General features: G+C 47.0%; 2 protein-coding genes across 6 annotated transcripts in view; one reads left to right on the forward strand and one right to left on the reverse strand.

The window, feature by feature from the left end:
* FAF2 (Fas associated factor family member 2) overlaps positions 1-2289 on the forward strand; it is a 32637-nt gene extending 30348 nt beyond the window's left edge. For both annotated transcript variants that reach the window (XM_080988630.1, XM_080988631.1), the window contains 2 exons: positions 599-742; positions 1503-2289. In XM_080988630.1, coding sequence (XP_080844756.1) covers positions 599-742; positions 1503-1685 — 327 coding nt within the window. In that variant the 3' untranslated portion in view covers positions 1686-2289. The remainder of the gene's footprint in view (positions 1-598; positions 743-1502) is intronic.
* A 4438-nt stretch (positions 2290-6727) lies between these two features.
* RNF44 (ring finger protein 44) overlaps positions 6728-27786 on the reverse strand; it is a 64296-nt gene continuing 43237 nt past the window's right edge. For 3 of the 4 annotated variants that reach the window (XM_080988554.1, XM_080988555.1, XM_080988556.1), the window contains exons 3-11: positions 26834-27050; positions 24537-24704; positions 23655-23828; positions 18751-18918; positions 18071-18189; positions 17735-17822; positions 17318-17439; positions 13836-13935; positions 6728-11560 (exon numbers count right to left, since the gene is read on the reverse strand). In XM_080988554.1, coding sequence (XP_080844680.1) covers positions 11498-11560; positions 13836-13935; positions 17318-17439; positions 17735-17822; positions 18071-18189; positions 18751-18918; positions 23655-23828; positions 24537-24704; positions 26834-27050 — 1219 coding nt within the window. In that variant the 3' untranslated portion in view covers positions 6728-11497. The remainder of the gene's footprint in view (positions 11561-13835; positions 13936-17317; positions 17440-17734; positions 17823-18070; positions 18190-18750; positions 18919-23654; positions 23829-24536; positions 24705-26833; positions 27051-27786) is intronic. The other variant, XR_013981140.1, reaches the window with a different exon arrangement.

A 27786-nucleotide genomic window follows, 5' to 3' on the forward strand; every position in this document is an offset into this window, starting at 1 on the left:
AATACGTGCAAAAACAAATGTTTTAATAGGAATAAACTTTGTGTAGAATTATCAGTTGAAGCTCATTACAGGCACCATTGGGTGGGAGGATGCCCTAAATTCGTATTTTCATAATAGGCTTTCCATCGTCCCAGGATGCAGTTCTTCACAATTCCCTTCCTTTGGACCAAGGCACCAGAAACAACTGTACATACTACACATTCTGCTGGAAGACAGATAAAGCTTTGGGTATAGCCTAGTTAGTCCCAACAGAAAGCTTAGCAAGAGTTCCAATGAGTGGTGATTTCTTGAGTGAACGTTTTGACTCCAAATGAATGCAGTAACTGGCTGGGTTATTCCTACTGATGAACACTCCACACCTTCATGCAAACCTTATAGGTTTGCACGAAGGAGCCTTCTCTTGCCAGAATTCTACATATTGGAATATGACTTGGCAATCTAATTTTGAGGCCCATTTGAAATGAGGCGACAGTAACTATTGATATGCTTAGTTCCATTGACTGCTGCTGTGCTGATCTAGTGGCTACAGCTTTATTTGTATCTTGTCATACTGTTGGAGCTGCTGCCATTTATTCATATTTCCATTTTATCCCTGAAGACTCTGCAGGAGGAGAAGGAACGGAAATCTGAATGCCTTCCACCAGAGCCGCATCCTGATGACCCAGAAAGTGTCAAGATCGTCTTCAAAATGCCCAATGACTCCAGGGTGGAGAGGCGATTCCATTTTACACAGTCTTTAGCAGTAAGGATGGGGCCAAATTTTGTGGCTGAGAATTATTTGAGAAGCAGAAATTGAGCTCTGAATCTGCTTTAGCAGCTGGCGATTCATACAGATAAAGGGGAGACCCAGTATGCAGAACTGAAGTAATGGTGGAGCTGGGCAATGCAGTAATATCCTTACCGTTTTTGCAAAGCCTCTTATCTTAACCAATGGTCTACCCTTAAAGAAATACACCCTGGTTGACTCACTTTGCTTTCTAATTTATTAGGGATTCTAATCTGGATCTCCTACATGGAGACTAGGCTCGCTCTCTGTTGCATCATGCAGGCCCTTAGGAAGGAGTGGGTTGAACCCAGAGTGTCCCTTCCATGAATATAAGGACTCCTTCAATTCACGCAAGACACTCAGATCCAATGGGGGCTCCTGCTGGAGGAAAGAGGGTGGAGATATTTCTAGTTACCCCTTCCCCCTGTAGGCTCCAGCACCTCTCACACTGTTCATTTCCTCCACATTACCTTCAGCATGAGTGTTCCACGAAAAGTTCTGCTCTTATGAACAGTGGATATATGAGGAAACTTACTGCTCAAGTAACATTTTATACAAATTAGGTACGTTGTGATTGCATGGAGGCCCCCCTCTAAGATGATCATGAAATAATGGTCATCTTACTGGGTATTCTTTCCATAAACACAGAAGAGTGTTGCAGTGTGAGGATCTGCTTTCTGCTCTCAGTTGCAAGGCATTCAGTCATTTGGTGAATAACTGTCTGCTACCTCCTTAGGTGATCCATGACTTCCTATTCTCTTTGAAAGAGAGCCCGGAGAAGTTCCAGATTGAGGCCAACTTCCCTCGCCGTGTCCTGCCCTGCCTTCCGACAGAGGAGTGGCCCAACCCACCCACGCTGCAAGAAGCTGGACTCAGCCACACGGAAGTTCTCTTTGTGCAGGACCTCACGGACGATTGACATTTTCCCAAAATACAGAGATGGAAAGAGAAATTCCTACTATAATACAATATTTTTTTTAAAAGACTGCTGCGTACACATGAGGGATCAGAGACTCTGTGGCCTAGGCCAGCCACGCCGTATGTCTGCACTGGCGGGAGAAACTGCACACTCACGCACACGCAACCCCTTTTACATCCAGAGGGCCGATGGGAGGGGCCACGGTTTGCCCTCCCAAGAGAGGGGGAGAAACGGCAGCTCTTGGTAAATATTGCTTTTATTGGAAATAATATACCCCAACATTCTGACATTAGAACACCCGACGTTTTGCTGCTTGTGACAGCTAAAGGACACCGTACCTGTGGGCCAGGTTGTCTTCTGCCCAGGTAGGGGAGGGACGGGCAGAGGGTCTTTTTTTCCCTTCCAGCTTCTCACTCTGTATAAATCTCTTAAATATTTCTTTTGCTTTGTAATGACCAAAGGAGAACGGGGGTAACAGTGGTTTTTGGTTTGTTTTTTTGTTTTATAAGGAGCTGGTTGACATTCTTAACCACAGGGGTTCTTCTCCAGGGTTGTTAGCCTGCGTAGTGTAATAAACTCTGCCTCTAGTGTGCCTGTGCTAACACCTCTGACTGTCAAGTGTCTTACTGGCCCAGATGATGGCCTAACCTAACCTGTGCGCACACAGCTTTAGTAGCGAAATTCCCTTGGGTCATGTTGCAGCAGCAATCGGGACTCGATACTGCCTTCCGCACAGCATCTTAGGCTTGCATTGGCTCACTCTGGAGGAGTATTTGTGACTGTGCCAGTGAGGGATATGTCTCTTGCAATAGCCACATGAGGTAACTGCAGCAGTGACGGGAAGGCAGACACAAAAGTTGAGCTAACTTAAAGGACTGCAGACATTTTTGCTGAGCCAGGGTTGTCATTTTGTCAGTGTTAATGGGGATGGTATCTGCCTGCCTTGAGGACACTGCAAGTGTTAAACGATGAGCTGTGTGTTGCAGCTAGAGCCTGCAGAGCTCTGAAAGGCAGCCTGCAGATTTTACAGATGCAGGCCTCTCTTAATAACTGCAGCTGTTGCCTGTATTAAGGCAGATTCAGTCTTGTTGCCCTTTAGTGCAGTGGGATGTTCATGCGGTCAGGAAAGCTGCCTTCTGAAGTCTTTCCAGCTAACAAGGAGTCTCTCAGTTGTGTAATTTTCTTAGGCATATGGAAGTTAAGAGCAAAGACTTTCTCATGGAACTGGCTGGGCTCTTTTCTATTTCCTTGTGATGGAGGAGCCTCCACTTGCTACTGTATATACTGCAGAAAATATTGCCTCCTGCGAATGAGCATCATTTGGAATCCGAGCTGGACTCATGAAATACAGTATTACTCTTATTTGCCAGACTTAGCTTCCCTTCTCTTTTTTGATTGATTGGATCAGAAGCAGAAGAATACTAATTTTTCTGTCCTCCTTACTATATGAATCAAGAAAACTGAGTTAAGTAAGGATTATAAAAGGGAGATGAAATGAACACAGTCTTTCTGTGGGAATACAGGTTCAAGGTGAACCTTGTGTGTGCTCTGTTCTTACACATATTTTTCCATAGGCATTGATTCATCTGATGGTATTCCCTGCCTAAAGAATTCTCGCTACTCTCAAAAATTCAGATAATTTCTCAGCTATTGGCCTTATGCCTTTTGGTTAGCATGTGAAATTCTTGGATAGAACAGACTGAAGCATAGCCCTGGCCCTCTTCTCTAGAGCATCTGAATGCCTTTGGGGCCTTTATCATAAAAAGAAAGCACAGCAGTGAGTGTAGATTGATGCCATTTCCGTAGAAAGCAAAAACGTGAGAATACTTTCACACCCCACAATGAATGATGTGCTTAACTCACCCCAACCCCTACTTTATTTGTGAATCTTGCAGTTGCTCAATTCATTTTAAACATGCTGCACTGCATAATAATAATAATAATAATAATAATAATAATAATAATAATAAATTTTATTTATATCCCGCCCTCCCCAGCCGAAGCCGGGCTCAGGGCGGCTAACAATAAAACAGCACAAAAGTACAGCACAAACAACACTCTAAAATCATTCATTATAAAATTAATTAATTCAAGCCACTGGCAACCATTGGGCCAGAGCTCCGCGAAGATTGCTGAGGGAGGGAGTCAGGCTGTGCCCTGGCCAAAGGCCTGGTGAAACAGCTCTGTCTTGCAGGCCCTGCGGAAAGATGTCAAGTCCCGCAGGGCCCTGGTCTCTTGTGACAGAGTGTTCCACCAGATCGGAGCCACGGCCGAAAAAACCCTGGCTCTAGTTGAGGCCAGCCTAACTTCTCTGTGGCCTGGGACCTTCAAGATGTTTTTATTTGAAGACCGTAAGTTTCTCTGTGGGGCATACCAGGAGAGGCGGTCCCGTAGGTACGAGGGTCCTAGGCCATATAGGGCTTTAAAGGTTAAAACCAGCACCTTAAACCTGATCCTGTACTCCACTGGGAGCCAGTGCAGCTGGTATAACACCGGGTGAATGTGATCTCGCAGGGAAGACCCCGTAAGGAGTCTCGCTGCAGCATTCTGCACCCACTGGAGTTTCTGGGTCAGTCTCAAGGGCAGCCCCACATAGAGCGAGTTACAATAATCCAGTCTGGAGGTGACCGTCGCGTGGATCACAGTGGCTAGGTCAGGGCGAGAGAGGTAAGGAGCCAACTGCTTAGCTTGGCGGAGATGGAAAAATGCCGCCTTTGTTGTAGCTGCAATCTGCGCCTCCATGGAAAGGGAGGTGTCGAAGATTATACCCAAACTCTTAACGGACGGTGCTGGCACTAATTGCGCCCCCGCAAGAGATGGGAGTTGCCCCCCCAATCCCATATCGTCCCGTCCCAGCCACAGGACCTCTGTCTTCGAAGGATTTAGCTTCAACCGGCTCCCACGTAACCATCCAGCCACAGCTTCCAAACATCTTAATACTAATTAGTTATCTAATTAGCAAAGTTAGAGCATGAGTAAATATGATTTGGGGGAAAAGGCAAATCATCTGCCAGATGTTCTAGTGGGCACTAGTGTTAAAAGATGTGGTTTGCACTGAAAATTTACAGTTTTTACACTAGTATTGCTTTTTGCCAAGCTGGAACGAGTTAATACTGCTGGAGTGAATGCAGGATGTAAAGGTTAGGTAGGTTCATTTTGGTTTGACCACTTGCTATTTTCTAATAGAAAGTTTCCAGCCCATACACAGTCTAAGCAATGGAAGAAAATCAAGTCACAGTTCAATAAAGACTCTTGCGATACAAGAGTTTTTTGAATATGGGTGATCCAACAAGCATTGTATCACGTAAGCAAGTGTGACACAACGTAGGTGGGCAGGAGATGCAAATTCTACTGAGCTGGCAGTGGCCAACCAAAAAAGATCTTGGGAGTTAGAGTGAATGGCTCAATCAAAAATTGACCCAGTGGACAGCAAATGCAAGAACTGCCACTGATAGAGCATCTGATTTACAGTGCAGCAGGTAGGGTTGGAAAAGACCCAGGCGCGGAGGGTTGCTTCCAGTCAGTGTAGACAATTATGACTTGGTGTAAGGCTACTTTTTGTATTCCCTAAAACAGACCTATGCTATATTCTACCTTCATGGTCAGAGGCAGTATTCCATGGTATACCAATTGCTGGGAATCTCAGGTGAGATACAGTGGCCAATCAGATGCCTGTGGAGAAACCCATGAGCAGGACAAGAGCACACTCCCATCCTGCAGTTTCCAGCCAAAAGCATTAATGCCTCTGTCCATGGAGGCAGAACATCGCCATTGTTGCAAGTAGCCATTGATAGCTTAATCCATAATTTGTCTAAACCTTTCTTTAAAGCCATCCCAAGTTGCTGGCCATCCGTGCCTCCTGTGGGAGTGAGTTCCACAGTTTTAACTGTGCAGAAACCCTTTTATCTGTCCTAAATCTTCCAATATTCAGCTTCTTTGGATGTCCACAACTTCTAGTGTTACGACCAATGGAGAAAAAACATTTTCTCTAGCCACCACCTCCAGTTATTTGGGGTTTGAGTGAAACATGGAGAGTCCTTAATGTAGCATGTTTAGCTTTAAAAACAAAACTGAATAGTAGATCACCTTGTTGCACTCTGTTTCCCACAATGGCTAAGCGGACGTCTCCAGAAAGTCTACAAGGAGACATATGCTGTTGCTCTGAATCTGGAGGTCTCCAATAGTAGTAATCACTACTTAACCACTGGTAGACCTTTCTGTGAATTTCTCCAAACATCAGTCATGCTTTTTAAAACAAAAAAACACAAGTGCTAACCATGATATTTAACAAACCACTGACACACTGAAAGCAAATCTGCAAACTACCATGGGCACTGGAAAATGCTTACTTTGTTTGCTGAGAGCAAGTTGCTCCAGGTATCACTGGTGGCAGAGTAGACAGTATATTTTTAAAATGCTAACATTCCACTTCTTAGCTTGTGCTTGGTTCCTTGTGTCACGGAGCTGCAGCAGATAGGAACTACAACCCACACATCGTAGAAGCTGTATTAGTTGAAAGCAAGGGGTGACACTACCCACATCAATCACCGAGAAGCTGGTGGGAATGCTAAACTTTATGCTGCAACTTTAAAAGGTTGTGTCATTGTTCCATAACCAAAATTAAGATGGATGCTGAAGTTAATGTTTCAGGGGCACAGTAACTTCCCTGAAGCCGGCGAGGGAAAATTCATGTGCCTTCATAGCACATTCACTTTTTTATATTTTACTGTGGCACTGATAAGAGCATAAAGCAAATTAACACATATTTTCTTTACAGCATTTTATCCTTGTGACTACTTTTTGATAAGAATGTGAGCCGGGGTCTAAGCCATGGCTCTTTTGGATGTGGGAAACCGCATTTCAAACCATTGCTCCATTCTACGAAGTCTCCCATCCTAACTCAGTTCAAAAGCTGGGGGTGAGGATGCCATTCGTAGCTCCTTGGAGGAGGGTCAGGATACCTCTAATACTACTATTAGAAGACAACCACCACCTTCCTGAGAGCACTGCCTCCACCAAGAGAAGAGACTGGCCTGCCCTCGTTGGTATACATCATACATTTATTAGTGAATATCCCTCTCAAAATCAGCCACAACATTAAAAAAAATAATGATTGCACTACTTGGTCAAGCAGAACTAGCAACTTTCATTTTAAAAAAAGTACAAATCTGTTAAAAATTTCAATCAGTATAATACACATATATATAATACAACATACTAGTTATGTTAAATGCTACAAACCAATATGATTCCAATGGAATGGAAAAAAAACAAACACTTTTTTAGAGATTTAAGAACCTTTTTTTCTTCTCTATATATTAGCCTTTTTTTCAAATACATACATGGGAAAAATGAGGTAACTGTAAAATGTGCAAGTAACAGAGCAAAAAAAAATTATATATATATATTTATAATATATATATAATATATATATATATAAACTTTCTAACACAGAACAAATGCCCTGGTGCCCTACAGGGAGGCTCCTCTCCTTGTAGGGTGAAGCTGAGCTATCCCTCTGGAGGGCACGGGACTGGTAAAAAAGAACAGTAAACAGTCCACTATCCCACCACAGGAAATCATTGGTAAACAGTGGCATCTACAGCGCAATCAGCAATCACAAACATCCTAAATAAATGTTTTAGTAATTTTTTTTGTTGTTTTTTGTTTTAAAATGATAATTTTTAGCTGCTCATTGGAATAAATTCTGCAGCACACGAGCTTGTGAGCTTTCGAGTCGCCACCAGAAGAACCGTAAGGCTTTTCTACCCTCCCCAACCCCAAGTCATCTTTCTGGGGGGCGCGGGGGGGGGAACCCCGAGATAGCGGGGGGGGGGGGGAGAAGAGAGCGTTTTTAAAACAGATGGGCACCGGCACTATTCTGATTGGCTATAAATATAGAAACACCTGTGGTTTTTATATACAGTAAAGACCTTTGGTTATTTGTGTCGCGTGAAATAAGTTGTTATTGTTTTTCCTTCTTTAAAAAAGCTGTGAAACGAGGAGAAAGGCTGGGGCCGGGGGGGGGGTGGAGAGCGGAGGAGGTGGGTCTGACACAAGGCACTGGCTTGACATGTGAGGGAGAGGGGAGAACTGAGTGGTCACAGAAGGACAGGTACTCAAAAGGGGCTGCTGGTGTCTGTGCAGTTTTATATGGCAAGTGGCCCATTCCTTTGTGTGTGCGCACGCAGGCGCATGGGCCGAGACCTGGCTTAGATGTCCGACTGTGGCTATTCTAACCCTCTGGAAAAGTGGGCTGAGAATGAAGAGATTTAAATTATTTGACCTGATCCAAATGACTTCGCCGTTTTTAACCTGTATTATCAGCCAAAGTGCAAACAAGGGGCTGAGCCAGGTGGGGACTTTAAAAAACATTCAATTCATCACAAATTCAGGTGATTAAAAAGAAAGCTCCGGCCTGCCCAGAGCTCAACAGGTTCCTAACTGACTGATCTACCTGCAGGCTAGTTGCTCCTGCCAAAACAAGAGATTGCTACCCAGCTGTAGTTAAGCAGAAAATGCACCTTGCTACATCCTGTCTGTGTGGCTTGGCGTCTTTCTGCAGGACTTTGAAGATCATCCCTGGACTGATAACGGAATAAAAGGTCCACGAGACAAAACAAAAGCAGGTTCTCAGGTCCCCAACCTCCTAGCTCCCCAGAGGACTTCCTGAATTCAAGTGGCTCAAGAACTCCAGCATCTGGGGTGGGGGGGGGGGGGGAGAGATTAGCTGTAAGCACCAATGGCAAAAGGCCTGGTGGCCCCAGCTACACCTAAAAAGACTTTCCCCTGCTTCAGAGGTAAGTATTGCTGAGAGCCAGTCGGCTCAGGAAAACAACAACAACGCAGACAGCTAGACTGCTCCTGCCCATTGTTTTAAGAGAGGCTACTTCCCCTCCCCAGCCACCATCTGAGCTTGGAACACCCCACAGAAAAGAGCCGGGTTGGAAGAATCTAGCTTTCCTTCACAAACGCTGCTCCAAGGCTGGCCCAGACCAATCTGAGTAATGGGCCCATGGTTTGTTCCACCCGCTCCGCTCATGAGTGCCCCTCTGGCATTTGTGTGGCTGGGAGAATGGGATTTTTTTTGGGGGGTGTAGTTTTGTGGGAAGAGGCTCCAGTTTATGGATAAAGGCCCTGGATTGCTGGATGAGCATGGCCCGCTCTCATCTGCTGCCATCCATTCCAAAAGAGGGTTGGGTACAAGCCAGACCTCAGCTGGCAATTAAAGGCAGCAGGAATCAATGAACCCAGCTGGGGAGAAGACGGAGAATGGGGGGGGGGGGAGAGAGCTCCACCTTTTGGACGGTGGAGGAAGTTGAATTCTGACAGAGCCACACTGCCAGACACATCCCACTAGCTGATACAGGGACAAGGTTCATGTGCCGGGAAAAGATGCAGAGAGGAAAGGGGGCAATGGCAGAGCATGTCAGCGGGTGCAACTTCACCCACCTCTGCAGCACCATGAAAGAGAAGATGCACCTAACAAAACCCTCTCCTTTCTGAGGCCGCTACTAACCGCTCCCCCCACCGCCTGCCAACACTGACCCTTGCAAGCCTACCTCGAGGTTCAGTCCTGTATGTGCCCCTCCTCCCACAGCTGCCTCCCCCTGGCCCAACCAGGTTTCAAACCCATCTCGCATCTGGAGGGGGTGGGGTAGGGGGGAAGGGGAGGGAGAAATGCCCTGAAAAGCGTTGACGGTCCTTGTGAGGCGTTGCGGACATGTGCAGTACAGTGCATGGCAGTAATCAGCTGAGCACAAAGAACTCCCTCTTTAACCCCCCCACCCCATCACCCCCACAGCTGGCTAGAGAGTTAGCCAATACCAAGTTCCAAGCTGGTCATAACATGCATGCATAATTTGTGAACATTTACATTAGGTTTCATCGTCCTCTCCGAGTCCTTCTTGCCAGGCTTCCAAACACAAACCAACTACATGGCGAGGGCTTCTCTCTCTCTTTCTCTCGGCTCCATGGTATAATCATGCAAAACAACTTTTATTTTTTTTTAATATATATTTTTTTAAACGATCACAGGTTTCTGTAACAGGGTGGCAGGTCGGTTGCTTTCTTGCTTCAAACCAGCAGGTGCTTTTTTTTTAGGTAGGATTAGTGTGTGTGTGTGCACGCACACACGCAACACACGCACGCACGTGCACAGAGAGACAGGAAGGCACACAACTCGCATGTATGCTCGTCATGGCGAAACAGCCCACCCCACCCCACCCCACGGTGCCTGACCCCAGAGCACAAGCATCAGGCCATGCAGGGGGAAAAACAACACTCCATTGGGGGTGGCAGTAGGAGGGCCAAACTTCACTTGGGGCCCCCGGAAGGGGGGGGAGGAGGAGGAGAAATGGTCGAGCGAGTGGAAAAGGGAATGGAAACGTCTGCCTGGTCCTACGCAGAAAGGAAAGAAAGCTGATGCAGCAGTGCATCTTGGAGGGAGGAGCAGTTTTCGCCAGATGGGCTTTTCTCCATGATAGCTAGTGCAAGGGTAGACAACAACAAGATTAATAAATAATTCCCCATCTGCTCGCTGCCCAGGATCCTACTGCAGAGAGCTTCGCAGCAGCCCTGGCAGCTTTCAGGGGCTTAGCCTGGGGTCAGCACAGAAAAGCGGGCAGGATTTACAGTGGGACTAAAGGCTTCTGCTTCAGTTGGCTGAGCATCTCCCTCTTCCCTGCAGAAGGAAAACAGGGAGAGAGGGAGGCAGAGAAACACACGTGCCCTCCCCTGAGATATGGGGGAAACAGTGGCACAAACCTGATTTTTATTTTTATTTTTGGGAAGGGAGGTTGGATTTCATGGAGATGGGAGCTGAGAAAGAAAGGGGGCCCCAAGGAAAACAACTGAGGTGCAGAAGGGAAGAGAAGTAATTGTCAGCTCTAGCTAGAGAACATGATTCTGAAGACAGGCCTCGCAGAGAGCCTCCACCTTACAAATGTATGAAGCAGAGCCAGCTGCTTCACCACGAGGATTCTCACTCACTCAACTCATGCTTTCCTCCACGTCTTTTGAGGGGGAAATGGGTCTCCACACGCCCCTCTGCAATGAGAAGGGGAGCTGAGTGGGATGGGATATTGCTGGGCCTTGCACAGGCCTGTTTCGCTCCACCACCACCACCACCCTGCTACGGAGCCCTGAATGCCGCCCAGCATCCCTGGCATGTAGGAAGGGCAAGATGGGGTGGGTGTGTAAGGAAAAGCCAGAAGAGGCAGCCCTGGGCCATGATTTGTGTGTGGGCAACCCCAAATGGTTCCGGGAAGGCTTTGGGCCACCCCTCATCAGTGCTGCAGCCAACCACTTCCACTGCCTGCCACATGACAACACTGTGCTTTGGGGGGCAAGTGGTTGGGGGGTGGGATTGAAGCAGACACTTCCTCCCCCATCTTTGAGCTGCTCTGCTTTTGAAGGCCCCAATCTGGTGGCGCCAGAAGTGGGGGTGGGAGGGGGACTAAAAATACCTGGGTCAGACAGCCACAACAAAACCAAAACAAGGAAAGGAGAACCAAAACGAAAGGAATGCAAGAACACCTGGAGAGTAAAATGGCGCAAGGATGGAGTCTCTTTGGAGTGCGGAGCACATGGGGAGGCCTCCCCCTAGCGAAGCGTGACACCGCGGAGCTGGCTCTGCCACCAGGCCCAGTCCATGCCACGGAGGGGGAAGGGTAGGGGGGTGTCATACATTGCTTATATTCTCACCACATCCCAGGAGACTCCCCAGAGGCTTAAGCGTACAGGCTGGGCCAAGCCCCTGGGCCAAGGTCCGTATCCTGGAGTGAATTTGTGCAGCAGTGCGTTGATGAGCCTCACTCAGCCTCCCGGTGCACTTCTGAGGCGTCTGCCCGGCAGATTGGGCATGTGCGGTTTGCCTGCAATGACCAATGGCAGGATCAGGAAAAAGGGGCGTGGCTTTAAGGTCAACCACACCCACTAGGAAACGTTTCCGCTGTAGAAGCAGCAGCAGAAGCAGCCTGTATCCATTTATCTGAGACCTGTTGCTTGTTGTAGGTTTGGCATTTTCTCCTAAACTACAGGATGAACAACTAATGAACGAAGGAATGGACTTCTCAAGGTATCAACCGGAACTGGACAAGGACAAGAAACTGGGCTCTATCTCGGACACAGGTGGGAAACTTTTTTGGGCTCCAAGGACCCCATGCCTTCATGAGCAACCTTCCAAGGGCCACATGCCAAAGGCAAAAGTGGCCAGAGCAACAAATGCAATTCTCACCTTTGTACAGCAGGCTACATTCTGGCCTTCCAAAACTCAGGTGTTCCTACACAAATCTCTCCATCCAGGATGACAAGAGGCCTTACCCTAATGCAAGGATGCATTCCACCCAGGCAAAAAGCACCTGCGCAGCAGGCCTGGCGAGAGGCATGGCATGGGGAGAGAGGGCGTGGTCAAAGGGGGACTCATGAGGGCTGGTTGGCTGAATTTGGCCCCACAAATCTGAGGTTGTCCACCCCTGCTCTAGGGGGACAAGGTAGTTAAGAGCAAACCTCCTCTTTCAGAAGCCCTCCAGTCCAAACCTTTCCTTCTGACATAATTTCCTTTGGATCAGAAGCTAGGTAAAAAACAGGAGGCTGACGTCAGGAATAAACAGGAAGGTTGCAAAACAGAGACAAGATATGGAGTGCTCCTAGGATTTGCACTGAGACCAATGTTACTTAATTTGTTCATGAATAATCTGGATTCAGCTGAGAAATAAAGTGGCCAAGTTTGTGGTTGACAACAGATTATTTAAGATGGTGGAAGCCCACAAACTCCCAATAAAATTATGAATGAGATTCAATATAAGTAAAGTCAAGTAATGGCGGTGGTATGGCCACATTTGGAATACTATGCACCATTTTGGTCACTTTCTCAAAAAGGGTCTCATAGGACTGCAAAAGGTGAGAAGTTAATAAGTGAAATTTACAGAACTGCGCAGCCACAAGATGTGGCTGTGGCCCAGGTGACTTCAAAAGGGCATGGGACAAAATTAATGGAAAATAAGTATATCAATGGCTAATTGTGTGTGATGGTTCAACAGCCTCTAGGCATGCCTCTGAATACTAAGGGAAAGGGGGGGGGAGGCACTTTCTTTTGCAACCCATTTGAGGGCTTTCTAGGGGTATCTGGCAGACCACTGCTGGAAACAGAATGCTAAACTCAAAGGACCCACTGTCTGATCCACTAGACCTTTTCTTAAGTTTAAGGCCCTGCATACCTGAAGGAGCGTCTTAACCGCCATCATTCAGCCTGGACACCAAGGTCCAGCTCTGAGGGCCTTCTGGCAGTTCCCTCACTATGAGAAGTGAAGTTACAGAGAACCAGGTAGAGGGACTTCTCGGAAGTGGCACCCACCCTCTGGAACATCCTCCCGTCAGAAGTCAAGGAGATAACTATACAACTTTCAGAAGACTTCTGAAGGCAGCACTGTATCAGGAGGTTTTAAGTGTTTGATGCTTTATTATGTGTTTATATGAGTTGGGAAGCCGCTCAGAGTGGCTGGGGCAACCCAGCCAGATGCGTGGGGTGATTATTATTATTAAGGATTTTCCCCACTCCTGTATTTAAATTAGGATTCTGAGTTGCCTTACAGGTGCACAAAAATCATTGAACAGTCATTGCATTTGCACAAGTAAAAGCCAGAGTCTCTACTTAAAGGATTTGCCTGCAATTTACCCACAATGTTGAATGGAGATTAGAAGCAGTGGTTGAATCCCAGATTTCACTCCTGCTGACAGAAGGGGGCGGAGGTGACTTTTTCCAAGTCACTCTTCCCTCTGCATGCCCTCCGGAAAAACTGCTCCAGAGGTGTGCGAAACTTCCCCAGAACAGCAGGGGAGACTTCCATGGCCAGGAAGAGCCCTGCCGCTCCTGCAAAGTCCCTAGATCCACCCCGCAGGAGTCCCCTTCCCCTTCACGGTGCAGTTGCAATCAACAGCCAGTAGAGAGCGCTGTCAAAGCTGATTCCGAAGCTCTGGGTCTCTCAGATCGCTTACACAGAGGCCCGTTCCCCCCTGTATGCCCGCCCCCCACTCGATGATTATGCGCTTCCGAATATGCTCCTTGCCGATTAAGCCGCAGCATCCCGGACAGAATAATCTTTTAATGCAATGGTTCCCCAGTGATAGAGCAAGAGCAGCAGATGTTACCTTTAACCATTTGTCGATGCACTTAGCGTGGAACTCGTGGTTGCAGGGCAGAACTCGCAGCAGCTGCCTGACTTCGAAGTCGCTGAAGCACACAACACACCTGGGGAAGGGAGGGAGAAGGACCCAGTCAGTGCAGTGTCAGACGAACGACAAAGGAGCAGCACGCCAATAGCTATCCACTGTCTTCAAGCACCGCATGGTCCAGTTTCCCCACAGGGGCAAGATTCTCTGCAGGCCCATAGGAAGCTGCCTTATGCTGAGTCAGATCTACAGTGATGGGCTCATGCTGTCCAGGGTTTCAGGCAGGATTCTCTCCCAGACCCACCTGGAAATGCTGAGGACCCACGACTTTCTGCCTAGGAAGTAGAGGCTCTGCCACTGAGCTTCAGACCTCCCACTCTTTGGGAGTAGTGTCTCCCACTGTTTCCAACAGAATCTTATTTAGGTGCCCCATACATACTTCCAGGTGACACTGCATGATCATGCTAGGAAAAGGATTTCACCACTCAACTCGATTGTACATATCAGTAAGGGTTGTTGTCTTCCCCTGACAATTCACAGATCTGCTCGGGTACAATCTGAACTCACTCCTCAAGAAGCCCTTCTAATCCTAAAGGTGGACAGATGTACTGCCCCTTCAAAAGCAGACTTAAAAAAAACAACAAAAAACACCAATGACTGGGTGAGAGTTCAGTTCCTCCTCACCTTCAGCTGCATATTATTATGAGTAGTAGTATACCACCCTTCGAGTTCCAGAAAAACATCTACTTTTGCTTCATTGACTATGCAAAAGCCTTTGACTGTGTCGACCACAGCAAACTATGGCAAGTTCTGAAAGAAATGGGAGTGCCTGATCACCTCATCTGTCTCCTGAGAAATCTCTATGTGGGACAAGAAGCTACAGTTAGAACTGGATATGGAACAACTGATTGGTTCAAAATTGGGAAAGGAGTACGACAAGGCTGTATATTGTCTCCCTGCTTATTTAACTTATATGCAGAATTCATCATGCGAAAGGCTCGGCTGGATGAATCCCAAGCTGGAATTAAGATTGCAGGAAGAAATATCAACAGCCTCAAATATGCAGATGACACAACCTTGATGGCAGAAAGTGAGGAGGAATTAAAGAACCCTTTAATGAAGGTGAAAGAGGAGAGCGCAAAATATGGTCTGAAGCTCAACATCAAAAAAACGAAGATCGTGGCCACTGGTCCCATCACCTCCTGGCAAACAGAAGGGGAAGAAATGGAGGCAGTGAGAGATTTTACTTTCTTGGGTTCCATGATCACTGCAGATGGTGACAGCGGTCATGAAATTAAAAGACGCCTGCTTCTTGGAAGAAAAGCAACGACAAACCTAGCATCTTAAAAAGCAGAGACATCACCTTGCCAACAAAGGTCCGTATAGTTAAAGCTATGGTTTTCCCAGTAGTGAACAAACCTCTCCATTCTTAAGGAATTCAGCCCTGAGTGCTCACTGGAAGGACAGATTCTGAAGCTGAGGCTCCAATACTTTGGCCACCTCATGAGAAGAGAAGACCGCCTGGAAAAGACCCTGATGTTGAGAAAGATTGAGGGCACAAGGAGAAGGGGGCGACAGAGGACGAGATGGTTGGACACTGTTCTCGAAGCTACCAGCATGAGTTTGACCAAACTGCGGGAGGCAGTGGAAGATAGGAGTGCCTGGCGTGCTCTGGTCCATGGGGTCACAAAGAGTCGGACACGACTAAACGACTAAACAACAACATACCGCCCTTCATCCAAATATCCCAACAGAAAAACAAAATGCATAATAAAATAAAAACAAACCAATAACCTTCCTTCTACAAACACATGTAAAAAGCTATAGAACAGCCAAACACTTGGCTGAAGAGAAACATTTTCACCCGGCACCTAAAGATGTGTAATGAAGGCACCAAGAGAGCCTCCCTGGGAGAGAATTCCACAAAGAGGGAGCCACTGCAGAAAAGGCCTGTTCTTGTGTTGCCACCCTCTGGGCCTCTTGTGGAGGAAGCACATGAGAAAGGGCCTCAGATTATGATTGCAGAGTCTGGAGCGGTTCATATCGGTAGAGTTGGTCCTTGAAATACTGCGGTCCTGAGCCATTTAAGGCTATATAGGTCAGAACCAGCACTCTGAATTGGGAAACTAATTGGCAGCCAGTGCTGTTGGGCCAGGATCGGTGTAATATGCTCAAACTGTCTGGCCCCAATGAGCAACCACAATCAGTGCAGATTTTGGCCAAGACCTCCCCACCCCCATGCTTTGAGCAGGGGTTGGGGTTTTTGAATAGTCTTTCCTACTCTCAGGCATTTCTCATGGTTATTCATTTAAATATTTAATTGGTCCCTTTTTTATTAACCCCCCCCCACCAATCTATTATTTTTTCATACTTCAAAGACCACTCTGAATGAAAGGGGCTTTGATTAGCAGAAGGTCAAAACAATACTTGCAAATCAGGATTGTATATATTCTTTACATCTTGTGTTTTTAAATTGTTTTAAATTGTTTCGATTTGGTGTTTTTTATATGGTAACTTTCTAAATATGATTTATAACTGACTGAGGTGTTTTATTAGCTGTAATTCTTTTTTTAATGCATATTGTGAGCTGCCCTGGGTCCTGCACTATGAGAAAGGTGGGATATAATGAAATAAAAAGAATAGATAGGAAGGTCACAAGGACCAGTCAATCAGCCCTCTGCACAGCTCACTTGCCCTAGAAACAGGAAGAACCAGTTGCTCATGAGTTGGATTCGGTTGGAAGTCTGTACGTATATCAAGAAAGAAAAGAAAGAAAAAAGGGTGAGTGCAACCCCCTCCCCACAACACATTTTAAGGTTAAATAATAATAAAAATGGGGAAGTGCAGATCAACAACAGGCTTACAACTCAAGTTATTTATTTCTCGCTTCACTGTATGTTCCATAGGAGAGTCAACATGAATTATTTTATTAATATGACATCCCACTACCCAATGGAAATCAATGGGCTGAAGTCCACTTCTTCCAGTGGATCCACTCATACTATGACTTAGTCAGGTATTACCCTAGAGTTGCTTATGTTCCACCCTTTCACTGCAGTTGCATTGCTCAGAGAGACTTACAACAATTTGCAAAATGATGCCGAAGGAAACTCTTTCCCCGACTGCTAGGAAATGGACAACTAAAGATTGGGTCCCTGCAATATGAGCAGGAGACAGCCAGAACTCCCTGCTGCCACTCACATAAAGTGGCAATGACCACCTGTGTTCTAAATCCTGTGTATCTAGTGCTAGTTACACCATCATCATCATCATCATCCCCCCCCTCTTTCACTCTTTCTCTCTCTCTCTCTCACACACACACACACACACAGAGAGAGAGAGAGAGAGAGAGAGATAGAGAAACATTCATGCCTGCTATCCCAATTCCTTCCAAATTCAGCTGTGCTGCCTTCTATTCCCCATCTAGAACTTCACTGGAGGACCTCTCTCCCAACACTTACAAGGTTTGCTCCGACTGATGGCTTTCTGGGTTGAAGCGGTAGGACGGAAGGTGTTCGATGTCTGCTTTGGTGAGTCCCCGGGGTTTGGCCTCTCCTAGCCTCTCGGCCAGGTTCAGTAATGCCTAGTGGAAGATTTAAAAAAAGAACATACATACACAGCTGATCAGCTTCCTTCTGGGCTCCAATCAGGCTTCCTCCTACACCCTGAAACCCGCTCTTTCAGCAGTACATTCACCACAGGACGGTTCCTTCTCCTGGCACTGCTGCCACTTGACCCCATCACACGGCAAACCCTACGCTCTTCCTGAGAGAGCTGGCTAAGCCAAGTTCCACCATGCACTGGGGGCACCATTAACCAGCTGCTCTAGAGCCTTCCCGCCATTCCGATGCCCCTTAGGGAGAGAGAGGCCAACCCACCTCATAGTTTTCCATCTCCACATCATCCACATCCAAGTCCAAACTTATTGTAGGCCCCACAGCTGTCGGTGACACAGGAAGCATTGATCTAAAGTTCAAAGGTAGAGGGGAGTAGTCAACAGGAGCAGAAAATCGCGCAGGCACACAAACCAAGGCAGAAACCAACCTTGCGTTTTGCATGAGTACATGGGTAGGAAAAGGAGGCAAGTCCATATTCCCACCGAGGGGCCACGCTGAAATCAAGGCAAGGCCCTCAAGCCCTAGACCTCAGAAGCGAAGGGGAGGTTTCTTCCTCATGCAGCACTTCCTCCCTCTGTTTGATCAATGGATACTCACAGGAAGTATGGCAGGAAGCTTGGGTAGTATGGAGGCGGCGGTGGAGGCGGAGGCGGCAGTGGCTGCTGCAATCTGTATCGCTGGGTGTTCAGTCGCCGGGGCATCATGTGTGGATATGGCTGTTGGAAACACCGGAAGATGAGTCAGTTTGATGCGTACTGAGATGGTCTGACTAATCCCTAGGCAGTATATCCCCCATACCAAACAGGACACAAATAAAAATCTGCAGCTAGGAAAACAGAAACATTCTGCACCAAGAAAGGATGAATTCTGCAGCATGAAACATTATCAATCGCTGCAGATCTTCAAAGCCACCTTATACAGGTTGTCTGTATCCCCACGGAACAACAGCACACACATGCACAAGTATTTCCTACACAAGTCGGGGAGTTAAGAGCTGCAAAAGCAAAAGGAAAGCTCCCAAACTGTGAAGAGCCATCCTTTCATGAAAGGGCATCTACCCACCCACAGAGGCTACTGAAAAGGGCTAGCCAACTCTGGAGAACCCCTGTCACTCATTTTGCACCTCACGGTGTGCAAAGGGTCCTCAGATGGTCAACCCTGCTGAAGCACAGAGTCCCATTATGCCTGAACAAATGAAGGACCCTCTTTAAGAGGCCCTTTCCCCTTCAGGGGGTCCAGTGCTTGAGGCCTCATTGCTATGATCCCAGAACACTCACCACGCCGAAGGGCAGTTCCTGGTGCAGTGGGTCATGGGTGTGTGGAAGGTAATGTAGTGGCACGGAGGGAGACAGTGCAGGAGTATGGTGGGAAGGAGAATAGGAGAAGCCTCCGATAGAGTGCTGTTCACCTCGGAGCTCCACCTCATTGTCTATCCTTTGCAGTGGCTGTGGAGAAAGCAGACAATATACAGGGCTAACTAGAAATGCTGCCATTCTTACTCAGGATAGTACAGAACAGGGTGGTCCAATGTGCAGCCCTCAAGGCCTTTTTGGCAGCCCTCAGCAACACAAGAACCCCCTCCCCTCCCCTTGCGCTGTCTTCCCAAAGCTGGGTAAGCGAGGCGCTAAGCTTTGGAAAGGAGGTGGGAGGGCTCTAGGACCTTGCCAGAGCCCCACACTTCCTTCCCAATGGCAGAGCAAGGGTGGGGGTGGGGAGAAGCATCCTATTTTTGCCTTGTTCCCCCCACGCAACAAGATTTTGTCCAGCATTCTGTATCTTGAATTCAAGTCCTGGAAGACCTGCTCCCTGTCCTGCAGGCCTTTTCCCACCGGGCCTAGGCAGGTGGAGCCCTGATGGACTCCAGCTACAAAAAGCTGAGGCTGCAGAACATTCTTGGGCTGCAGTGTTGTTTGAGAGGGTTTGTTGCACATTAACTGATGTTAATGTTCTGTAACTTCATTTTGGATCTTATGATTTATGTGACCATTGTTCCAATTTGGTTGTATATTTTTGATGTTGTGTTTATTGTTTATTACTATTTATCTATGTCTGTATGTAATTTTCTGCATGTTGTAAGCCACCTTAAGCATGGATTTAACTTTGGAAAGGTAGCATACAAATAAAATGATTGATTGATTGAATGGACACTGGGAGAAAGTCCACAGTTCGGTGACAGAACACAGGCTATGCTTGTAAAAGCCCAGTGCAGCCCCCTAGCATCTCCAGGGAGTGTGGGGGGAACAGGCCCTTCTGGAACCTGAGAAAGCTGCTGGCAGTGAGCGTGTAGACAACACTGGGCTACAAGGACTGAGGGCAGCATCCTATTGTAATTTTAAGATGACTACTGCCCCATCCAAAATCCTACATCAAATCCCTACTTTTGTACTGTACACCAGACACACTCAAACCACTAAGCCCAACTATTACTGCCATATACCCTCTTTTATAACGATGCCTGCTCTTTTAGACCAATACTAAATCCTTGGCACTCCTCCCTCTGGCAGCAAGTTCCTAATGCTGACTACAGTACATGAAAAAGCATAGTGCATAGTGCAGAGAGTCCCATACTCCTCCTAACTAGTAGCATCGCTGGGAACTGTTGCTCCAAATCTGTCATCTCCATTTCATTTAGTCACCCTCCTTTCCTTGCTTCCTCTTCAAAGAGAAGACGCTGAAGGATGGAACCCAAATTATACAGGCAGAAAATATAGGAAGGGTACAGAAGTCACCCAGGGCGGGAGTGTGTGCGTAACAGTGTAGCCTGTAAAAATCTATCCCAACACATGTAGGGCTCATATAAGTGTGTATGGATTCATCTGATCTGCATTCAATCTGCCAAACATATCAGAAAGCCAGACAGGTAACAGACCTCAAGCTTCCAATGCCCTGAAGAAGTTCTGGCCAGCCCTGCTCAGCTCAGGGTTCACTGGTTAGTTCTGGGGGTTGCTGCCTCAACTTCAGTTGCCCACTTAAAAAATAGGAAGATTAACAGCCAGCCTCACAGGATTCATTGTGTTGCATGTTGGGAGGATGGAATTGTGATGTAAGGCATTCTGGACACTGAACAGTTTATAGCAATGTATTAATTCAACCATATATCACCTTGAGCATTCTTATTAAAAGTGGAAATGCAAATCATAAATACTGCAAGAAAAATGTGCATGTTATTATTTTTATTTGTTGAATTCATATACTGCCCTATAACTGGAGGTCTCACAGAATCAAATCAAAATATAAAACCACAAAATACATAATCAAAATAAAACAACCCAATAACCTCCTCCTCAAAAAACAAAACAAAAAAACCCTCACATTTAAAAAGCGCATAGAATGTCAATCAAATCAACCAAAGGCCTGGTTAAAAAGGAACGATTTTGCTTGGTGCCTAAAGGTGTATAATGAAGGCGCCAGGTGAACTTCCCTGAGGAGAGTATTCCACAGATGGGGAGCCACTGCAGAGAAGGACCTCTCGAGGAGGAGGCACACAAAAAAGGGCCTCAGAAGATGATCTCAGGGTCCAGGTAGAAAGAGGCGGTCCTTGAGATACTGCGCTTCTGAGCCGTTTAAGGCTTTATAGGTCAAAACCACTTTGAATTGGGCCCGGAAACGGGGGGCCACTAGGGGGCGCATCAGAAGATGGCTGACAATAACATCTCTCCGACCCACACGAGGTAATTTGGAGGCTATGATGGGAGTAATTAGCCTCCCTACCCCCCCAGGATGGTGGGGGGGGGCTGCCCTTGCCTGCTGTGCCCTATACCACCCCTGAATTTGTGGGGATGGGGGCACTAGGCACAAAGCCCTCCTGTGGGATTTTGGCGCTCCTGGACGCCATCTCTGATTTGCGCCACTAGCTGCAAGAACTTCAAAAGAAACAATTTGGATGAAGCAAATGCACATATTTCAAGGAAGGAGGGGGAGTAAAGACTGCTAACAGAAGAGATCTCTGATAAAACAAGACGAGTCGGAGGAACAAGTATACATTATGAGAAGATACGCCAAGACTCGGTATGGTAAAGGGACTGATGACTGATGGGGGAGGGGGGGAAAAACTTTCCTTTCTTTCCTTATATGATTAAACAAGAATCCCCTCCCCTCACAAGTCAGAAATGTCGTTTTAAGGACTTAAGCTGTGGATTTAAGGCTGTGTGGAGATAAAACTTTCGAACCAAAGCATGTTTTAAGAAGAGCGTGGAATGTATAAGGGCTTTGGAATGACGCAGTTAAAAATGTTGTCGCCATATTGGGAAGTTCTGTCGGAGGACTTAAGTCTGGGAGGAGAAATAGAGAAATAGAGCTGTTTTTATATTGTGGGTGAAACTCCTCAGAGGGACTTAAGAACGACAGTTCTGTAATTAATGATGGAAAGAGCGATGTTATCTATGAAGGTGATGATATATGGAAACCATCTCGATTTGAGGATTGGAAGAACGGAAAAATTCACACAGGATTATTATTGGTGTTTATCGGCTTAAGGAGACTATCAGAAGAGAACATAAAGAAAAAAGAGAAAATATATGAACAAGATGTGATGTGGAAACAGCAAGATAAGACTGGATAGAATTATGAACTCTGTTTAGACTGATTTGGACTGATTTGGACATTAAAGCAGTAGCAAGAAGATGATCAGAATCCCCCTTCGGATCTTGAAATATGGGTCCCCTCAACAACAAAATTTAAAATTTGGCTTTGTAATTCGGAATTTATGTGATGTGATTTAATTTGATTTGATTGGCTGGTTAATAAAAATTATTTTTAAAAAAAAATGAATTGGGCCCGGAAACTAATTGGTAGCCAGTGCAGTCGGACCAAGATCGGTTTAATATGCTCAAACCATCTTGCTCCAGTGAGCAACCTGGCCCCTGAATTCTGCACTAGCTGAAATTTCCAAACCATCTTCAGAGGCAGCTTTATGTATAACACATTGCAGTAATCTAACCCTGAGGATACCAGAGCATAGACAACAGTAGTTAGGCTATCCCTGTCCAGATAGGGGCATAGCTGAGGCACCAGCCGAAGCTGATGGAAGGCACTCTGGGCCACTGAGGCCACCTGAGCCTCGAGCGACAGCAAAGGATCCAGGAGTACGCCCAAGCTATGAACCTGCTCCTTCAGGGACAGCATAACCCCATCAAGAGCAGGCGACCACCCAGCCATCTGGTTGCAGTGCCATGATCCAATCTGCCCCAGGTGATCAGTGGCAGCAAGGGACCGCTCCTTACCCCAATCTCTCTCTCTCTCTCTCATGCATTGCCAGTTTTATGCAGAACCCCCTCCTTGTTCCACCTAGTCACAACAGATGTGGCTTATGGATGGAACTGCTGCCACAGAGGCACTAAGTACCGTCACTCCACACTGTCCTACATGGTACATACTGAGCAAGGTCACTTCATGCCTGCTGATGTGTGCAGCCCAGGCTTGGCTTTGCAGCTAGCCTGAGCCAGACAGGATTCTAGGCAACTGACTGTGGTACATTGGATACAGTGAAAAGGAGACCCGTCCATCATACGGACAACCGACCTTCAGTCTTCGAAATTAGCCAGGCACATTTTGCATGTGGCTTCCAGCCACTTAGAACCAAGTACAATCAACATGAGTTTCAGGAACCAAAATGCTTTTTCTGTGTAGCCTGAGCAAGAGCAGACACCATTAAGAAAAGGAGGTCTGCATAGGCCAATATGTATATGGACTGTCCCTGGATCAAGCAACTTTTCTTCTTTAAGTTCTCAAAGCTCTTAACCTAACTCAAGGTTGTCATCTGAACTAGTCAGATGTTTAACTGCTATTCAATTACAGTCAGCCCATTGTTTGTGGGAGGAAAGAAGACTTTGGAGCTGTCTTGCCCCAAAATGGCAACTAGATGTTCGGTTTTGGCAAATGAAACCTTGGTTTAAGGAGCCATTTGGCACGTAGCTTATATATGTGAGTTCCTAGCATTGTCTACCTACCTCTGATGACCACTGGAAACCAGGTACAGTTCACTCTTGTTACAACGGCAAGAGACCTCCTTTGAAGACTGAAACCCAAGTCTTCAACTGTACGCTACGCTGGAGAACTGAGATTGCACCAGCTTTGATATCCCTCAGAAGAACAGAGCTGAGAGCATGGAGTGGGGATAGGACCCAGACATCCCTCCCTTCCCTCCGCCAAGCCCACCCGCTTGCCACCCCAAACAACTTACCATGCGAGGGTGCTGGGGTTGGAGTGGGACAAACTGGCTGAGGGGAGCCATGTGTGGAGGCTGGTGTGGCGGCACAGGCGGTGGAGGGTGCAGGATGTAATGGTCGCTGGAAATGAGCGGCGGGAACGTTTGGTAGGAGACAGGGAGCTGCTGCATGGCACAGGCCTGGATCAGCTATAAGAAGGGAGGGAGGGAGGGAAGGGAAGAGAGTCACCATTAAGAGTCACCATGAGAAGGCTAGGTAAAGGTAAAGGTACCCCTGCCCGTACAGGCCAGTCATGTCCGACTCTAGGGTTATGCACTCATCTCGCTCAAGAGGCCGGGAGCCAGCGCTGTCCGGAGACACTTCCGGGTCACGTGGCCAGCGTGACAAGCTGCATCTGGCGAGCCAGCGCAGCACACGGAACGCCGTTTACCTTCCCGCTATAAAGCGGTACCTATTTATCTACTTGCACTTAGGGGTGCTTTCGAACTGCCAGGTGGGCAGGAGCTGGGACCGAATGACGGGAACTCACCCCGCCGCGGGGATTCGAACCACCGACCTTGCGATCAGCAAGTCCTAGGCACTGAGGTTTTACCCACAGCGCCACCCGCGTCCCTACAACCAACTTCAAAGGCAGCTGACGTCGGTCTGGCTATAGAACAGGGTGGGGAGAATCCCATGAGCAGCAGGCTATATCCTCTCCTCTAAGATTGGCAGGAAACCTATAGGCCTTAAGCAGAATGTCAATATATCCTAGCCTCTTTTTATAGGTAACAAAACCAGCCCGGCTGATCAGGTATCAAACCCAAACAGAGAAGTGGTGCAATACCCCGCTCATGGCAAATCAGAGAACAAGACATTTAACCTTCGCTGCTCTCTCCCCATACCAAGAGACTCACGGGGGGTGGGAGGCAGCAGAGTGGGTAGTGCTGTCCGCTGAACATCACTGAGCATGCTGGGAGCTGCTGCGCACTGCAACCTGGGATGTGCTGGCCGGTGTGAATGGGGAAGCCTTGTGTGGTTACTGTGGTCACCGTGTAGGAGAGAGGGATGGCTCCCTGATGCACCTGGAGGAAAGAGAGCAGCAGCGGCAGAATCAAAAGTCACACCTCCTCACATGGGGATGTTCAATCTGCCTTAGATAACCCCTCGCCTGCCACTGCCACCACCACCACCCAAGAGCCCACGGCTAAAGTATGCCAAAGAATGATACAAGATTCAGATAACCACAAAGTAGAAATTGATGAAATACAATTCATAAGATTAGCGTTCCAAATCTACAGCAAACCCACAACTTATGTGCATTTAACTTGTGCACATTCTACACACGTGGCAAAAAAATAAAATAAAAATTGAAATGGAGGCAGAGTTGTGAGAAAAATGGCTTTGGCAATCCCATCCGCCATTGAACCCAATGTATTTTGACCATATGCAATTTTGATTTTAGACGTGATCGCTGTAATATAACCCCCACAGAAGTTGTGGGCTTAATGTACAAGGAAGTCCAAGAATTTAAGAGTTGGGATAACACGCTCTCTGAAAGAACACTTTCCAGGCTGCTATGTGTAAGTTCTGGAGATCAAAGATGAGTTATATAGTACTTAGCTTCCTCTAGGAACCAGCACTGCAGCTGACAGACACTTGCAGCTTCTCCCTTGAAGAAGCTTTCCCATTATGGCTCTCGGGGCGTGAGGGCAAAACTTTCTGTAGGTCACAGAATTAATATTTGAACCTATGACTAGCTCATTTCATCTCCTACTGGGAAGCTGCAGGACTCTGTACAATATATGAATTTCTAAAGCTCTGCATTCAAACTGACTCTCGGTGAAAATTTCCTGAGGTGAATCTAGTGACCCAACTACCCATCAAGCATCTGGAATCCTCCTGGGCTTCTTTTAAGAAATAGTTAGATCTTGAATGCTCGTCCACATACTTTCAATTGCATTTCATCATATATACATTCTGTTTACGACTTATCCTAAGTGGTTTACTTCCCCTGTTTCCAAGTCCCTCGTTATGGGATATGCGACATGCACAGAAAACTGGCATTTTTGACCCTCTGGTCTCCCAAAAGGTTGGGCAAGCTCCCAAACTGAGACATAACCCTCACACCAGGGGACAGATCTACAGTTAGTTTATTGCCTTTGATGAAAATGATATCCTGAGTTTTATTTTCGTTTTATTTTGCAGATGGTTAGCAATGTAATTTTATTTTATTTTCATATTGCACAGTGCGATGTGGAGAAGGATTTGTTATTTGAAAAAGCATTGGGTTCAGTCTGTGCACCTGAAGGCCTCCTTCCTTCCTTCACTAGAAGATGAACGTTGTTCCACCAGCTGAAAAGGGTCCCAAGTTGGGGTGTTCGATCCTTAGCCCACCTATTTTGCTTGTGATGGGTGGTTTTCAGATATATGTTAGATATAGATAGAATGGAAGGGAGAACAGTGCTATTGTGTCATCCCCCCCCCCCAGCAAATGGCCTGTAAAAAAGTCTTCCACAGCCACTGAAGTTTTGTTTTGTGGGAGGTCTGCAGGAATCCCATTGCAGGGACTTGCACTCCGTATTTGCTAGACACACCAGTCCAACCTATTTTGGATCTTACAGCCAAAAGCAGCACATGGTACAAAATCAAACTTCAATATGACAGAACGTTCATGTCCTTGGGTTTGGTTGCTTTGTCAGTCAGGAAATGGAAGTTCTGGTGGAGAGCAACATGGAGAGCAGGAGTAGCTAAGCTGTAGCCCTCCAAACTCTCATCAGTCCCAGCCAGCATTGGCCAAGGTTGATGGGAGCTGTAGGCCACCAACAGATGGGAGGCCACAGGTGAGGTACCCTGATGCAGAAAGATGCCCTTTCTCTGTGCTCAGGCTAGCAAGGAAGGTGCCAGCTTTTTGCTGAATACTGTTGGGAGTGGGCACCCGCTGCCAGGCACTCTACTGGCCTGGATACAGCTGTGCCCATCTCCACTGACAAAAACGGAGTATATCCAACACAGAACAGCCTTCCACTTCAGTGGCGGAAAAGTGAAGGGAGCAGATGTGCTTGCCCTGACCAGGTCTGCTGGTCTTGGTCAGCTTGGTATCTAGGCAAATCCCAGCCACAGTTTCTCCATTGGTGGGACAAGATTCCAGCCCTTGGAATCCGCAGAGTTCTGAGCCATCTACCCCCCACCCCTCCCCAGGCACTGTCCTTACCTGCTCATGGAGATCCACCATGAATGGATGCTGGTGGGGTGGGTGTGCAGCCGGGTGAAGCATTCGTGGTGGCGTATTGGCCAGAACGTACGCCGGGTGCTCATCTACAGGGGTGTGTGGCTGCTGGAAAAAAGCCGGGTGCAAGTAGTTCTCATCCTGGGCTAGGAGAGTTTGCAGAGGTCGCTCACGTCGGCCCCAGTGGTGCCGGGAAGAAGGGCTGTGGAGCCAGTTGTGGGGAGAGAAATATAGAGGGGTGACCCCAGGGGCCAGCCAATTATCTGCGCTGAGCTCTCAGCTACAAATTCACCCATTTTATTTTATGTTTTTTTTTTTACAGCAGGGTTAGGCCAGAACAGCAACACAAGGGAGCAACTGTTGGTGCAGCAAAAAACTAGGACACAAGTTCAGTCAAAACACTGAATACAGAGACATAACACGGAACAAAGCCTTTGAGTGGGTTCCTTTGAGCGGAAAGCTAAGAGATAAGATAGAATCTAAATATATATTATTTTATTATCATTGCTGCATTCTTTCCAGGACTCTGGTTTAACCAAACCCTTCAGCATACAAAGTGAATCTGTTCTTCCCGGTATCTCAGGCAGGGCTGGGGAACCTGTGGTCCTCCAGATAATGTCCAGAGTGGCTGAGCCTGATGGGAGTTGGAGATCAGCAATATTGGGGGAGACGGGAATAGGTTAAAGTGTCACATCTCAAAGAGCCTCCCAAATATGGCATGTTCCCAGCATCTGGAGCAAAGCTAGCTTAGTATAAGGCAAGTAAATTAATCCTAAAATCATTAAAACACAGGCTTGCTATGGAAGCCTTTCAACTGATGGTTCAACACCTTTCCGCTGGTAATCCTGGTCACCCCAAGTTTTTCCTTCTGCACCTGCATCCTGGATGTGCATTGCAACACAGATGGCTACCTGAACTCTGGATGAGAGCAAAGCTTT

The sequence above is a fragment of the Podarcis pityusensis genome (genome assembly GCF_964106645.2).
Source record: "Podarcis pityusensis genome assembly, chromosome: 2".
Classification (NCBI taxonomy): domain Eukaryota; kingdom Metazoa; phylum Chordata; class Lepidosauria; order Squamata; family Lacertidae; genus Podarcis; species Podarcis pityusensis.